Source organism: Melozone crissalis, unplaced genomic scaffold (genome assembly GCF_028551555.1).
Source record: "Melozone crissalis strain CALT ecotype California unplaced genomic scaffold, PUWL_Pcris_2 ptg000029l_1, whole genome shotgun sequence".
NCBI classification, from domain to species: Eukaryota; Metazoa; Chordata; class Aves; order Passeriformes; family Passerellidae; genus Melozone; species Melozone crissalis.
In genome coordinates, this window is record NW_026535807.1 from 7,156,118 (window position 1) to 7,171,397 (window position 15,280).

The 15,280-nt window shown below is 45.5% G+C and overlaps 1 protein-coding gene across 12 annotated transcripts in view; it reads left to right on the forward strand.

The window, feature by feature from the left end:
- Positions 1-15,280, forward strand: part of CADPS (calcium dependent secretion activator) — a 203,760-nt gene that overhangs the window by 59,243 nt on the left and 129,237 nt on the right. For all 12 annotated transcript variants that reach the window (XM_054281013.1, XM_054281015.1, XM_054281020.1 and 9 more), the window contains exons 4-5: positions 9,912-9,992; positions 14,213-14,449. In XM_054281013.1, coding sequence (XP_054136988.1) covers positions 9,912-9,992; positions 14,213-14,449 — 318 coding nt within the window. The remainder of the gene's footprint in view (positions 1-9,911; positions 9,993-14,212; positions 14,450-15,280) is intronic.

A 15,280-nucleotide genomic window follows, 5' to 3' on the forward strand; every position in this document is an offset into this window, starting at 1 on the left:
TTGGTGCTGCATGGCAGTGAGGATGAGGTGATGGCAGATGAGGGGACACTGCTTTGCCAGATGAAGTTTGTTACAAATTCCCATCTGCTCAGAAGCAGAAGCTATAAGGTTTGTGCTTGTACAAGTAATTATTTGTTATACATTTTTAAACATGAAATCTAGTCCAAACGGCAAATATTTTTAGCGTGTGTCATTGTGCAGTTAAGAAGGCTGCCAGCAGCATAAACCAGAATAACTCTGCGTGGTGCTGGGGCTGGGATGGGATTTTCTGCTTTGCCCATTTTCTCCTCCCCACTCTTGGGGACTCGTTCTCTCAGCTGGGCTCCTGCTCACATGAGCCAGCATCTTGCAGAGCCAGCTGCTTTGTCACCCCCTCCATTCATTTTACCTGTGATGGAAAGCACATCTGGCACAGCTGGGAGGTGTTTTGCTGGGTGTGAAAATGCTCTGGAAGAAATGGGACAGGATTGCTGCTTTTTCTCCCAGTGGAATATGAAGAGGCAGTCTTACATCTCTTAATTTCCAGCAAACGCACTCTGTGCAGTGAGCCTGCACATGGTTCATAATGTAGGCACATTTGGGCTGAAGGAAGCATTTTTTAAAGGTTTTTAAGGAACTGCTTGAATTGTTTCAGCAGTGTTTTACCCTCCACTCTAAATTCCACTAAAAATGAGTGGGAGATGGGATTTAAGATGGATCTGAGCATTTTAGAAACAGGACAGCTTAGGTTTTTAAGGTTGCATAAAAATTCAGGGAGGAAACCTGTCTGAAGATGAATGCTTTTTGACAGGGTGGAATCTGTTGTGGATTTTGCTCAGCCTGTGAGCCAAGTGATTTTGTTATTCCCTCAGCTCTCATGCAAGGTCACAGCATAAACCTCAGTTGATTCCTTTGCCCCTGCAAAGCAGCACAGGCAGGTACCAGAGCATTTCCCAGCTTTGCTGGTTCCCAGCAAGAGCTCCCTTGTTTTCTTCCACCTGTTTTAACAGTTTTCTCAGTGTTTGGGCCATCAGTCCTGTCAGAGCTGCTTTTCCCTGTTGTTTTTCCCTATAATTTCTCTGGAAAAAGAGGGGGATGCAAAGGGTGTGCAGCAGGGACAGCAGTCTGACCCCATGGGTTGCACACATGCATCATTTTTTTTCCTAGTGCCCTGAGCACTGCTCTGCTGCCCTTGATTTCCATAGATCCTTGATTAATTATAAGAAAGAGAGGGGAAGGGATTCAGCTGTAGGTTCCATATGTGTCTATTCCCATGGGTTTATTGCTGGTAACATCTGGTGGTACCTTCATTTGAAGTGTGAGTGCAATTTTTACCAGGTTACAGAGCAGAATGCAAAAAAAAAAAAAGCAGAATTCCATGAGAATGCTTAAAGAGTGGCTTTTCTCTTTAATCTCTTCATTGATGTTTTTCATAATTTCTAAAAAGAACTGCAGCATCTGGCTGACATGAGCAGGTACTGGTGCTGCAGACCTGCAGTCATGGTTGTGCTCTGTGTCACATATGGATTCCAGCTGTATATTTTGCACTTAAGTCTTTTCTGCATATAAAGGGCATTGTCCTTGGTGAAAGCTTAAAGGGAAGATTGAGGGTAGGCTCAGATGAAATGGGATCAGAGAGCAGGCTATCACCTTATTTTCTCAGAATGCTGGCACACAGAAAGCACCGAGGGACTTCAACAATAGCAGAGACTGTAATGCCATCCTCTGAGTGTCCAGTGTATTTTCTCTAACTCTCTAAGCAAAAGCCTCATGCCCTGTTAGCAATTTCAAAGGAAAGAGGTCATGCCTTGCTGAATGTAGTTTGAAATAAGCCACATTTCCTCAGAAAGCAGGAGATGACAGTGTTTCTGGCAGAGGAGCTGTCTGGTGGAGTCACTGTGCAGCTACAGTGGGGCCTGACCCAGCACCCAGCACATGTGTCTCATCCTTAAATCCATGATCATGAGAGTCTGCTGCAGAGGACTGTGCCATCCTTGCTGGCATCCCAGCCCTCTCCTTCAGGCTGCCCAAGGGGTTCAAGGGTGGTGGGTGCTGCTCCCTCTTCTCCAGCTGTGTTGTGTCCTGGCATCTGCTGAGGGCTGAGGTAGTCCAGCCTGGGCTGGGATGGATGTATTGGGCAATCAGTGTTTTACTTGGCTTTAAATACAAAGAATAATTAGTGAAGCAGTGTGAAAAAGAGCTCTCCACCCACTGGGGATGGAAAAGCTCTGTCTGGAGGCTCTATCCCTACTGAGCTCTAGGGAAAGATAATTGAGAGGCAGTGGGTGAAGCCCAGGGTGGGACTGGGGGAAAGCTGGTGCTGGTGCTGTCATGAGCACAGTGCACAACCATCAGGACAGCACTGCTCTGTTTCCCCAGGTCCAGGTCCCCCCATGCCCAGGGTGCTGGGATCCTCGTCACACACAGCCCCTGTGAACCCCTGGGAGCCCAGGGATGCAGGCACTGCTCCAAAATGCTCCCCAGCAGCCTGGCTGCTGCATTCTCCTGGGGCTCAGGTGTGGAAGGGGCTGCGACAGCCTTGGCTGGGGGACTAGGGCAGACAGACACCTGGGGGTGGTGGACAGATGGACACCTCATCCCTCTGCTCCAGCTGGAGCGGTTGTAGGCAAACAACTCTCCTGCACACACTGGGACAGCAGAGCAGCTTGAAAGCTTCAGGTAATAATATTTCACATGGAGAAGGCTATTAATGACAGGGGATGTGATTGACTGCCTTTTTCTGCTGCTGCTGTATTAGCTGTACTTAAATCAGCTCACATTAACTGCAGTTATATTTAATGCTCTCTGTCTACACAGCTGAATTTTTAGATTGTTAATTTTCAATTGCAAATTGTTTAATTATGTCTGAACTTTTCATAAATATTTGGAATGTGAGTTAATATTTTCTATTACATGCAATACATGGTCTGGAAAAAACTGAATGTTCTTTGTGCTGTGCACTGGGTCTGGCAGTGTCCTCAAAGCCTCAGTGCTCTCTTATCTGCAGTTTCTTGCCTTCACAGCTGATGTGTCAGAAATTGAGGTCTGTAGCTGGTGCTGTGTGTGTGTTATGGTCAGGAAAGCCATTTAGGATTCATTTGGCTCTGTGACAAGAAGAAAAGGAAATGTTTGTTGTCTGCAGTGTGGTAACATGGTGAAGACTGGAGGCTCATGACACTACATGTGTGAATTATTGCTGTGGTCTCAGAGCCTGCTCTGAACACCAATATGAGATCTGGAATGTCCCGTTCCTCGGCTGTTCTAATGGCCTGGAAAGGCTCGGGATGGCCTTGGGGCAGCCCACGCTCCAAAGGACGAAAAGAGTCTTCAGGTTTTTCGGTCTTCAGTGTTGTTTATTAATTCTTATCTACAATATTTTCTCCCAGCCCGACAGAGGTCCGCACAGCAAGTCAGCCATGAGCACCCTGACTGCCCTCGGGGAGGTCACTTATCTTTATACCAAAAACTACGTGTAAGATATTTACCTTTTCTCCCCAATACCTTTCACCCTTATTGTCAAGTGCACATTCAGTAAGAACCAATCTCAAAGTGCCACCATCACCACCGAAGATGGATGACAAGAAGAAGAAGAAGAAGGACAGGACACGCCCTAATTCCTCCATCTTGTCCCCTTAGAACCCCCCTGTACCGAGATTCTAAAACCTGTGTTTCACTCTATAACTAATCTATCCCTTCACCATTTATCCCCATGTGATCCTCCCATCCTCATACAGGTGTTGTCTCCCGTGTAGGATCAAAGTCCAACCACCAAACACTTCTGGCAACGTTCCAGGACCTCTGAGCCCCCCAGGAGTGGTCTCGGTGACTCTACACATCAGGAATGCTGTGCTGAGTTCCCACACTGGAAGGCAGTGGTTCTAAGACTAGGAGGAATTTCTAGGCTATACAAACCCCAGGGCCCAAAAGCTCGTCCCTGTTTGCCCATCCTCCTCTGCCCAGGCAGGGCTGCATGCAGGGCCATGGTTTGAGCTGATCAGAGCAAAGCCAGTGCAGGCCTGGGAGCAGCAGTGCCATGCTCTGTGCAGAGGGAGCTGTGGCAGGAGCTGCTGCTGCCCGGCTTAAACATCTTATTCTCTAATTGTTGTAGTGTCTGTACACAGAAATGATTTATCCTACATTTAATATGGACAAATAACAGCATTTTCTCTGTTGTGTAGATGGCTTGCTGGGCTGACTGTCCCTGCCAGTAAGTGGACAAGGGTGGTGCACCCCATGGAAGGACTTGCCCCACCTGCTGAGCTCTCCCCACACCTGGTGCCTTGTGCTGCATTCCTCCTCCTCTCAACTTACAGAAGCACTGCTCTTAAAAGCATCACATTTTTGCTCCCTCTGTTTGTTTCTTCATAGTTATGCCTCTTGCTGCTTTTCTGTGTCTCCCTCAATTCTTCTCACATCCTTGATCCTTAATGCAGGTGCCAGAGCACCTCATAAGGGTATTATGTGAGGTTAGATCCCACATGACAGCTCTCAGCTCCACATGGCCCTTCTCAGAGATGAGGGGACACTGCTTTGCCAGATGAAGCAGTGTCTTCTGGCTCTTCAGGGGCAGAATAGGTCCTGTTGGAGGGGATCAGGCAGTATGAGTGGATGTTCCCAATTAGTGAAGCTAGGATTCCAATCCATATTTCTTTTTTCAGATTTTTTTTTCATGTTGTTGAATGCTATGATTTAAAAAAGAGGTGGCTTTTCTGAAATGCTGTGATAGATTAGATAGGATTGATATGGCTAAGGATTTATGCTGCTTCTGTTCAAAACCAGGAGATTTCTCTGAGGTACACTTCTCTGAAACCTTTGAATGATTCAGAGCACAGATGTTTGGGCACTGGTCTAAGAAAAGTGAGGAATTGACCTTTTAATTAACACAATATGGTAATTTAGCATAGCAATACTGATTGCTTATTAATCATTTATAATTGTTGTTGTTATGTATTGATCAAAGGGACTTGGAGATGTGATGTTTCTGCTCTGGATTTTGATAAGCTGATACCAATTAGTGAGCAGCATATTAGGTGCCTGTCAGAGGGACTAAAATAGCTGCATCTGCAGTGGAAGGCAGTTTGCTTGCTTGCTGTAGGAAGGGGTCTGATGGTGACCTATACAGAGATTTCTGGAGAAGTGTGATCCGACTCACAGGTGGGACCAGCAGCTTCAGCTCCCACTTCCACCACAGGATGCCATCCACTGAGAACATGTAGAACCTCTTTATGTGCTGGAAATTTGCTGCCTAGAGGTTTAATTCTCCTGGCTGCTTTCTCCCTGACCTCATGGGAAAGTTTGCTGCATCAAAGCAGTGTGAAAGATATCAGCCTGTTCAGGAGGTTGGTCTCTTTAGATCTCTGGCTGTGATAAATCTAAGCTTCACAAATACAAAAATGAACTGTAATGAGCAGGACTGCAACCTTTGCTGTCCTGGTCCTTGAAAAGTGGGAGTCATAAACTTCTCTTTACATTCCCTCTCCCTTTTTTCCTGCTGATTTAGCATATAATAGAACCTAAACGTTGCTGTTTCATGGCCAGTTTCTGCTTTGCCAGTGTTTTGTTCAGGGCTTTCTGCAGAAAAACAATTATTGCATAGGCACCATTGGAGACGTTCCCACATCTTATTCTGTCACATTTAATCCTGCTGAGTGTCAGGGTACTGCAGCTTTGCTGGACTAGGTCCTCATGCAAGTTGCTTTAGCTCCAAAAGCCAAAGCCTGTTTTGAATTAAGTGATGAATGTGTCTACCATTAAGCTTTTAATCAAAGATGAGGATTTGAGGATATGTAGATCCTTCTTCCATCATGGATTGGGATGAATTAATTACAGCTGATTCTAGCTTTAAAAGTTACTTGGAACTCAATAGTAGTTTATTGCCATATCTAGGAAATTCAGGTGATTATCTTTGCATTAACTGATGGGAAATTCAGCCTATGATAAGGAAACACACACAAGTTAAATGTACCTCAGGCAGCATTGGCCAGCCAGTGCTCCAGTTTCTGTGATGGTGCCATAGCTCAGTGTATCTGCCCACACGCCCCCAAGCATCCTTATGCAATGCCATAAGAAGATGGCATTAAGGCATGCTCAGAGGTCAGAGCCTTGGACAGCTTTAGTTTTCAATCCCTTTCAGTGGCGTACACCTTGCACAGATGATCTTGCAGAGGGATTTGCAGGGTTCAAAAGTTCCCTGGCCACAGATGGAAAGGGCGTGCCTTCCCAGTGGATGTGCTCTGCCATCCCTTTTCTAATCAGCTTGCAAAACATTTGCAGAGGCAGGCAGCACTTTTTTCTTCCCCTTCCTGTTTTGCTGAATCTGTTTTCTCATTTACCTTGATTCATCATTGCACATAAATCTGGAGGTATCTTTGCTCAATCTGCTGGAAAGAAGCATGCTGGCTTTGCTTGTCTCAGCTTTCCTCAGCCCCACGGAGCAGCTTTGCAAAGCTGTGCAGAGCTGTGGTGGTAGGCGGGCTGGGAACTGAGAGGGCATGGAGAGATACCATCTTTTCCTGCTCTGGATCCAGGCCTGGCACCTGCCTGCCCTTGCCATGGCACCAGCTCGTGCTGGGTGATCCATCAGCACTCTCAGATGAGCAGTGAGTACCACGCTCTGGTGGAAAATCATCTCAGTTCATGGCATAAACAGCTGTCTAAGACAGCACTCAGGCCATGGTGAATCCAAGGGTGAAGCTCTTGACCTCTCCTGGTGGAGCAGGGTTGGTCCCAGCATCCACAGGCAGATGCAATGGGTGAGAGCCTGCACAGCCCTGGTGTTTGCTGAGGCACAGAGATGTGTTGCAGCACTCTGAGACTCACACTGAGGCAGGGAGAGGCTGCTCTACATCCCAGGGAATGCTTTCACCAAAGAATCTAGTGCAGCCCTAAAGTTTGTGAAGCATGAAATAAGATTTCTCTTTAAGAGAGAACCATCAGCCCTTACTGAATTATCCAAGTCCTTTCTATTGTTTTAAATCACCCTCCCAGGACCCCCTGAGTGCTCTCATGCAGAAGGCATTCATTAGATAACCTTGGAGTTTGCTGGGATGGCAGGAGCCAGCACCTCTCCACAGCAAACAGCAACTGTGCAGCTCTTACTGAATTATGGAAATGACTGAATCCCTGCAGTGTAGCCTGTTTTACCTACACATAAGCAACATAAGGTAATCTCCTCCCCAGGGGAGGGGCTTTGTCACATTTTGGGGTGCTGCAGAGCAGTCTGTGACATTGACATGGACCATATGTGTGCACATGGTGCCACTATGTCCTGCCTCATTGCACTTAATCTCCTAAAACAGCAGCTTTATGGTAAGAAACCACGGGCATCCCTGCCATGAGTCACTTTGGAGGCCATGTTTCTTTCAGTTGGAGCACTCCATGATGCTGTTGCCACATGTTGTGAGTACTCCTGGACTGACAGATTCATTATTAATTGATGTGGCTTATGAATTTTTCAGTGTTTTCTCACACTGTGCATCACAAAATGAAACCACCTTTTATGAGACAAAGATCTCTCCTAAAGCCCTATATCAAAGCTACAAAATTGTCACCCATATTGTGATCTTGTTCAGCCTTCACCATGAGCCTGTTTGCTTTGAAATACTTAATCAACCATTTGCTGAGCTACAGAGCTCCTGGCATGTTAAAGGATGAGTGTCCTGAAACTTTCTCTTTGAAGCATTTGGCACCTATAACCATGCACAGCATATGCATTTGGCTGCATTAATTATTTTAGGAGAAATTAAGCCAGGCTTAGAAAGGGTTTGAGTAGACACCTGCCCTGCAGTGCCTGCAGTGCTGGTCAGTTTTGGGTTCCACTTAAAACCTAATCTACACATGGTTTTTAATTTTTATTCTTTTGCTTTCGAGCTGTTACACCAATGTAGGTAATCTCTGCAGGGCAGGCAGAGAGAACTAATGTGGTTGTGGGTAGACGTATGAAAACATCTAATTTACCAGCAGGCAGTTGGGTAATGATCAGTTGAGAATTACGAATTATGTAAATCATGTATTTGTGGCATGCTGCTGAAGAAAAGCCCAGTGCATATGACAAATCATGTACATACTGAAATCTATAATACTTTTCACATTTAATTGACTGGGGCAACCTTATGATTTATATCTTTGCTTTATTTGCAGCACACACATAACACAGTCATAATGCAGAACGAAACTAATTTATTTTCTCTTTGACTTCCTAAATCATTTATGTATTTGACTGTCAAGTACTTGAATATGAAGTGGGCATGCATGTGGCAGATAATAAATAGCTGATTCTCTACTTAAGAAATTGCATTTTAATGATATTAAGGTCTGTGTTGCCTTACTTGGTCTTGCTTAGATGGTATGCCTCACATTTGCACCTTTCCTTATTTCACAAGGAAAGTATATTTTATGGGTACCAGCATTACTCTCTTAATGGCTCTATATAGTGTTATGGCTGTGTAAAACATACTCTGCTTGCTCTGATGGCAGCAGGAGCCTTTCCCAGGCACAGGAGTCCTTCCCAGGCACAGCAGGAGACAGTGGCTGAGCTGTTAGGATGCTGCTCTTAGTCACAAGAGATCTGCTGGAAGGTGCCAGGAGGACAGGCAGGAGCTGTCTCATTAATGCCATTCTGTAACCAACAAGAAGAAAATGTTATTTTGGCTACTATAAACTAGGATTGCTTTCCCAAAGACCAGTTTTTGTCATGGAGCTATCATGCAGAATCATTGAAATTACAGCCTGGAAAGATTTTTTGTTTCTTTTAAGTACCAGGTTACTTGGCTTGGCATCGCTGCTTAGTCTTGGGAAGCACAGCTCTGGAAAGCAATACCTGACCCACTCAACCACAGCCACAGAGACTTCCTAGGCTGCTTGTTGGCTCCTAAGAAGATTCATCTTCTGCAGTCAGATCTTTCCTGGACACCTGTAGCATCACTGGAAAACATCTGCACAATCAAGATAGTGCAGAAAGCGTGAGGCACTTTGTTGGCTCATTATCATACTGCAAAATCAACCCTCCTCCCCAGCAGCACCCTCAATTTCTAAATTTAGCTCCTGAGTTATTTTGGGTAGTGTGTGATTAACCTCAATTACTTTAGCTCAGATAGAATTCAAATAATGCTCCCTCTTTCAGAATTGCTAAGAAATGGAAATCTGGGTCTGTACATTTCCTACCCTTAATGAAGCAGCTCCAAGAGGTGCTTCCAGAGGTGCAGAAAAGTTGTGTGGTACATTTGTTCATGGAGAAACTAACAGGGGCAGCTGATCCTGAAAGGTGCTGGTAATCCATGGCTCTGTGCTGGTGCTGGGATCAGGAATATAAAAATGAACCTCACCAGCAGGTTATGTTGTGCAGCTGGTGTGAATGAAGCTGTTGAAGCTTCAATGGATTTGGATCACAGTCAGGACACTTTGTGGTTTTCCTGAATTAAATCCTAAATCCATAACAAAGGCTTTCAAAAGCTAATCAAAAATATACTTTCCATCAATCTTAGCCATAGTAATTGTTGGCTCTCTGGAAAATCCGTGGTGAAGCAGCGTGTGTGACGGAGGAGGAGATACCGTGGAGAGCAATGGGTCAGAGGCAACGTGGTGTTTCATCTGATCCAGTGAGCACCAACAGAGGGCTCATCATTCATCAGGCTGAGAATCAGAACTTTGGTCATCACTGTAGCTGTAATTTTCCAGACTACACTGCACCAGACTGCCTCATGGTGAGGATGCTCAGCCCCAGGAGGCAGCAGGGCAGGCATCAGAAACTGTCTTGGGTTGGTGAACATTGTGTCTGTGCTTTGTTGGGGCTTCTGTCCCAGAATGTGGCCCCTCACCACTCACTCTGTCTATCAGCAATGTAGCACAGGCGGTCAGCCTGAAGAACTGAACTGCTCCTAAAGGTGTTGCATTGGTTAATTTTTCACCTTGATTTGCCTTTTGTTTTTCTACAGCTGGACAACCCTGATGAGCAAGCAGCACAGATCAGACGCGAGTTAGATGGACGTCTCCAAATGGCAGAACAAATTGCCAAGGTAAAAACAAAAGTCTACTGTCATTAATAACCTCTTCATTTAGGAGTATACAAGGAGTTTGATGCAGCCCCCAGATCCTGTCATTCTCTTACAAGTTTCTTCTCACAATAATTAGTGGTTAAAAGTGATGGGATTATTAGCTGCAAACAAACAAGATGAAGCTGTTTTGATGTGCATTTCTTGGAATGTCCTGATGAGCTGGGAGAGTTTAGGTTCCTGAAAAATCCCTTGTGAATCCTCAGAGGTGTCACATTTCTATGCTAGACAATAAGGTGGATAATCGTGTGTAAAAAAGGAGCCAGGAATCATCCTAATGGGATTTGTGTGTTTTGCTGGGCTGATAGGAGCCACATTTTCCTGCCTGTAGGGAAATGCTGCCTCAATAAAGGTCCTTCAGATGTATTGTCCCAAAGAAGCTCACACTGTGCATGAGAGCAGTCAGGCCATCACTGCCCCCTGCAGACATTGCTGCTGTTTGGAGACCTCCAGACAGCTTTGATAACCAAGCACTCAGCTGATCTCCCTGGAGACCCTTCTGGAAGGAGCATCTCCTAAGGAGCAAATCACACCCCCACACAGTGGCCTCCAATGGACCATAGATGATGGAGAGGATCATGTTGACATCAGCATGGCCAAGTTTTATCCTTGCCTCTAATCAGATGCTCTGAATCACTGATAAAGCCCTAATGGGGCTGAAGTCATTTGGAATGATCTATCTGGCTGTTCTTGATAATCAAGAAACCATTACTACAAGGCAAAAAAAATCTAATCACAGAGACAAGCTCAGTCTAGGGGCCTGCCTTTCAGCAGCAGTCCTCCCAGCACTGAGCTGGGCCCAAATTAGGGTTTTTTATAAGATAGGTAATATCAGAGCTGTTTGCAACCACACTGATATGCCTGGATGTGAAAAGCAGAGAATATTGATTTATAGTCAGGCGTTGACAATGGTGCTGGTGGAGCCTGCACAGCCCCTCCTCACTAACACCTCTGTTAAACATCTGCTGCTGTTTTGTCTTTGGGGACATAGGCTCTGATTTTCCCCAATTCACTGATAAAATTAGTGAGATGGCCAAGGACCACATGGCCAATCAATGGTGCAGCAAAACAGCAAACTCACTGGAGCTCTTTTGTTCAGCATTTGGCCCTTTGCCATTTCATTCTTGTCAAGAAAACCTATAGTATTTATTTGCAGTGAAATGTCAGCCTCTGCACTGAGCATGGCTGCTCTGGTTCTGAGATAGGTTGACAGGCCCTGAGAAAAAGATTGCCTGGTTTTGTTATTTCATTTTCTCTTTATGATATGTAGAACAACAATATGCATGATTCAGTAGCAGCCAGGAGAAGCTGCAGCATCATGAATTATTTTTTTGCAAATGAGAATTTTCCATTTCCATTCTTCCCCCAAGGATGCTGAAAACAAACCATGACACTGCTGGCTATCCAAGAGAGAGTCAGGGGGAAATTCTTCAACATAACCTGACATATTTCTGTGCGGAATTCAACCTTCAAAATACAGCAGTGCAGCTTGGAGGGTGGTTTAGAGTAAAAGGGGCTTACCTGGGTTTCAGTTGGCAGCCAAGGATATTTAATCTCCATCATGGTACTGCAGCAGACTTTCCTTTCAGAATGTCAGGTCCCACCAGCATCTGCCTGCAAGAAACCTTGTTCTTTCAGATCCATGAATACCATATTTTGGAGGCATCTAAATGACCTTTTGAATCTTCTTCTGTAGCCTCCTTTCTGGGCAAGGCTGCTTTCCCTGTAACAGAGGGCAGGTTCACAATTCAGCTCAGTGAAAGGATAGCATTTCCTTTTTTATCTTCAATTTGCAGCTTTTAATACAGATTTGCTGCACAGGGAGGCTTACAGTGCTTGTGAAACCAGCACTGAGGTTTCCACTGTCTTGGAGATTCCATCCTCGAGGCAAATTAATACCTTGTTGTTAAATTAAGAAATTCACACTAGGACATTTGCACTTCAGAGGCAGCAAAGGCTGTGGAGTCTTCCGGGACCAGTGGCTCTGCAAGGCTTCATCTGAGCTGTGGTGTGACCTTGAACGAGGCACTGTTGTGCCAGCTTTCCTGCCTCTGCATGCCAGGACACAGCTGTGGGTGTTTCAGCCTTCCCTTGTGCCCAGCAGAGTGCAGCTCAGCCCAGCACTAGGGCAGTGCTAGGCAGGGTCTCCCACTGAGCCCAGCTCCGTCGAAGCACATCAGCCCGGCCTTGGAGCCAGGCAGCTTGAGGATCACACTCTGTGGCAAGCAGATGTTTTAGAGCTGAATCTGGACAGGCTTTTCAGTCTGTGTGTTGTACTTTTCCAGCAGCTAAATAGAGCAGCATTACAGCTGAGAGCTTAGTGATGCCAAGGCAGATGCATATTTTTCTCTGCAGTGGCAAGTGCTCTGCTGTCCTGTGGTGCCTTTTCCCCCTCCCAGTCACCTGGCTTCAAGGACAAGGAGGAGCACGTGTAGGAGCAAGTAAATGAGACCTGGTGGTGATACTGGAGTGATGTGTCTGTCTGGGGCTGGAGCCACTCTGCTCCAGCCTGCTGGACAGGTCATTCCTCAGTGTCCTAACTCTGCCTGTCTCCATGCTTGTGCCTCTCCCTGTTCCTGATCCTCTCTCTGCTCCCAGTACATGGGGAGGTGACTGATGCCCTTTCTTGCTGTTGTCTGCATCTCTTGATAATTTCTTACTCCAGACTTCCCCCAGCTTTATCTGCAGTCTGATGGGTGACTTCAGACCACATCTGCATCTCTGCATTTCCAACATCAGTTAAACAGTCCCAGTTACACTGTTATGCATCACTTCAAACTACACTTTTAGTCCTAATACAAGTTGCTGGTGGCACACAGTGAAATGTCTCAGTCCTTACTGCACTGCTGAAGAGGTTTGTGAGGGCAGTGCCAAAATTGCAGTCCCTAGAGAGATGGATGACAGCAGGGTAAAAAAGCAATAATGTCTGAACATCATTGCTGCAGCAGTAGTTCTCAAAATCTATGAAACAGTTGTTTATTTTTTTTTCCTAGGGGTGACTTGCAACTTATATAAAGCACAGACAATACAGGAGGCTGATTAGGTAGTTTATTTTACTGTAGGTCTAATTTACATGAGGGAATTGCTTCCCAAGATTGAGGCTGGAAACAGATGGCCATACTTCAGCTGCTTGGTCTGAGTGCTGCTGTGAGCTCTGCTTGTAGTGGGTATGATCTTAAGGACTGATGCAAAAACTAGTGCAGAGGAGAACTCTTTCAGCAGCCTGGTGGCAGTCTTCTAGAAGAAACATGACCTTATTTTCCTCTCTAGCATACATTTTACAAATGGCTTTTTACAATGTTGTGAATTGCCGCCAAGACTGTTTGCACATCAGCCTTGTGTTCCCTGGCTGCAGCCGCTGCCTCTCTGTCTTACACCTTGCACAGTACTTGTAACCCACTGAGAGACATTTGAATCCTGAGCAGATTCAGGACATGGGAGGAGTTGTCAGAAGATGTAGGGCTCAGGCTGGTGATGGGCAGCAGTGCAAAGCTGAGAATATGAATTAGGGAACATCATATTTTGCTCTCACTGTCACCCTTGGTTTTGGAGTTTAAATTTCCTGTTGACAGCAAGCAGCGCTGGAAAGTCTCACAGTGAAAAGTTGTCTTTTTGGGAGGAGGCTCTGGCCTTGGCAAGTAGTGGAAAGGATGTTTTACTTCTTCTTCTAGTTAAGACCAAACATTCCTGCCCACACATGGCTGGTTTTCTCCCTTTGGGCTCCTTTCACAACTAGAAACCCAATGAAGCAACTGCTCAGAAGTGTTTTAAAAAGAGCAAGCACAACTGGGAGAGTGAAAAACACATTTGTTACTGTCAACATCCTCTGAATCCTTAGTAAGTTGCTGTTGGTCACAAAGTTCAGTTGAGATCTGGCCTGGAGTGTTTGTAATTGAGGAAAATGCCATCCATAGGAAAAAGCCTGTTTGCAGATAAAAAAGTCAGTGAAATGAAAGTGCATGCAAGATACAGGAAAGTTGGACAAGTACCAAGTAGTAATTCTGTGAGAAACTAGCAATAATGTTTCTACATTACTCAGGGGGAAGCTGTAATTTGTCATCTGGTTTGTAGGAATTCCCTGCTCACAAATCTCTGCAGATGCTCTTGGGGGATTCTCCCAGTGCAACAAGTGGCTGTTGATTGTCACAAACATTCATTCTGTTGTGTTTGTTTCCAAATCCAAGGAGCGCAAGTTTCCCAAGTTTGTGTCCAAAGAAATGGAGAACATGTACATCGAGGAGCTGAAGTCATCTGTCAATCTCCTGATGGCAAACTTGGAGAGCATGCCTGTGTCTAAAGGAGGCTCTGAGTTCAAGCTGCAGAAGCTGAAACGTAGCCACAACACCTCAATAATTGACATGGGAGAGGAAAATGAGAACCAGCTCTCCAAGTCAGACGTCGTGCTGTCGTTCTCCCTGGAGGTAAGCTACATGCACACAACAGTGTGCACAGTTCATGGGAGTGAAAAGCACAGCAGCCAACTTCTGCTCAGTTCAAATTTAGGTTAGGTGGAGAGAGGTGACTAGAAATCACTCTCTGTTTACTGGAAGCTTTGCCTATGATTAAACACTGTGTCCTTTCTGGTGTCACAGCACCTTGTTGGAGCAATCTGTGTGATGTGCACTGTCTGGCATTTTCTGATGATGTACATCAAATGGCTCAGAAATCTGCACCATTAACTGATCTCTTCGTGCAGTTTGTTACTGAGTGTAGCCCAGTAACCCTGAGGTTTTGGTATTGTCCCCAAAACCATTACAATAATGCAACACTGCAAATATCAGCGTCCTTAACTATTGCCAGCTAGAGGGCTTGCTGCATTTCCCTGCGCGAATTGCTTCCTCTGTGAAGAATTGTGAGAAATCCCTGGGGTTTGAATTCACCCAACAGATTGGTTTGCAGTTTGTGTGGATATCCTGTGCTGTGCTGGGTTGCTCTGTGCTCTCTGTTGCATGCTGCCTTTCTGCTCAGTGCTGTGTTGAGCAGTTTGTCTGTGCAACCCAGGGGAAGGCAGGGTGCTGCTGCTGCCTCAGTCCTGGAGCAGTGCTGCTCTGTAGCTGTTTTCAGCCAACTCAGTGGTTTTGTGCAAACACATTTGTGGTCTATTTGTGGGCATATTTACTTCAAGGAGTCACCAACTCACCCCTACAGAATTGTTGTTGTCTGTCAATGAGTGGGTTTATGTTACATTGTCAAAACAGCTACCAGGATGGAGTCAAAAACGTAGGATGCAGAAAAATCAGAAAATTTCGTTT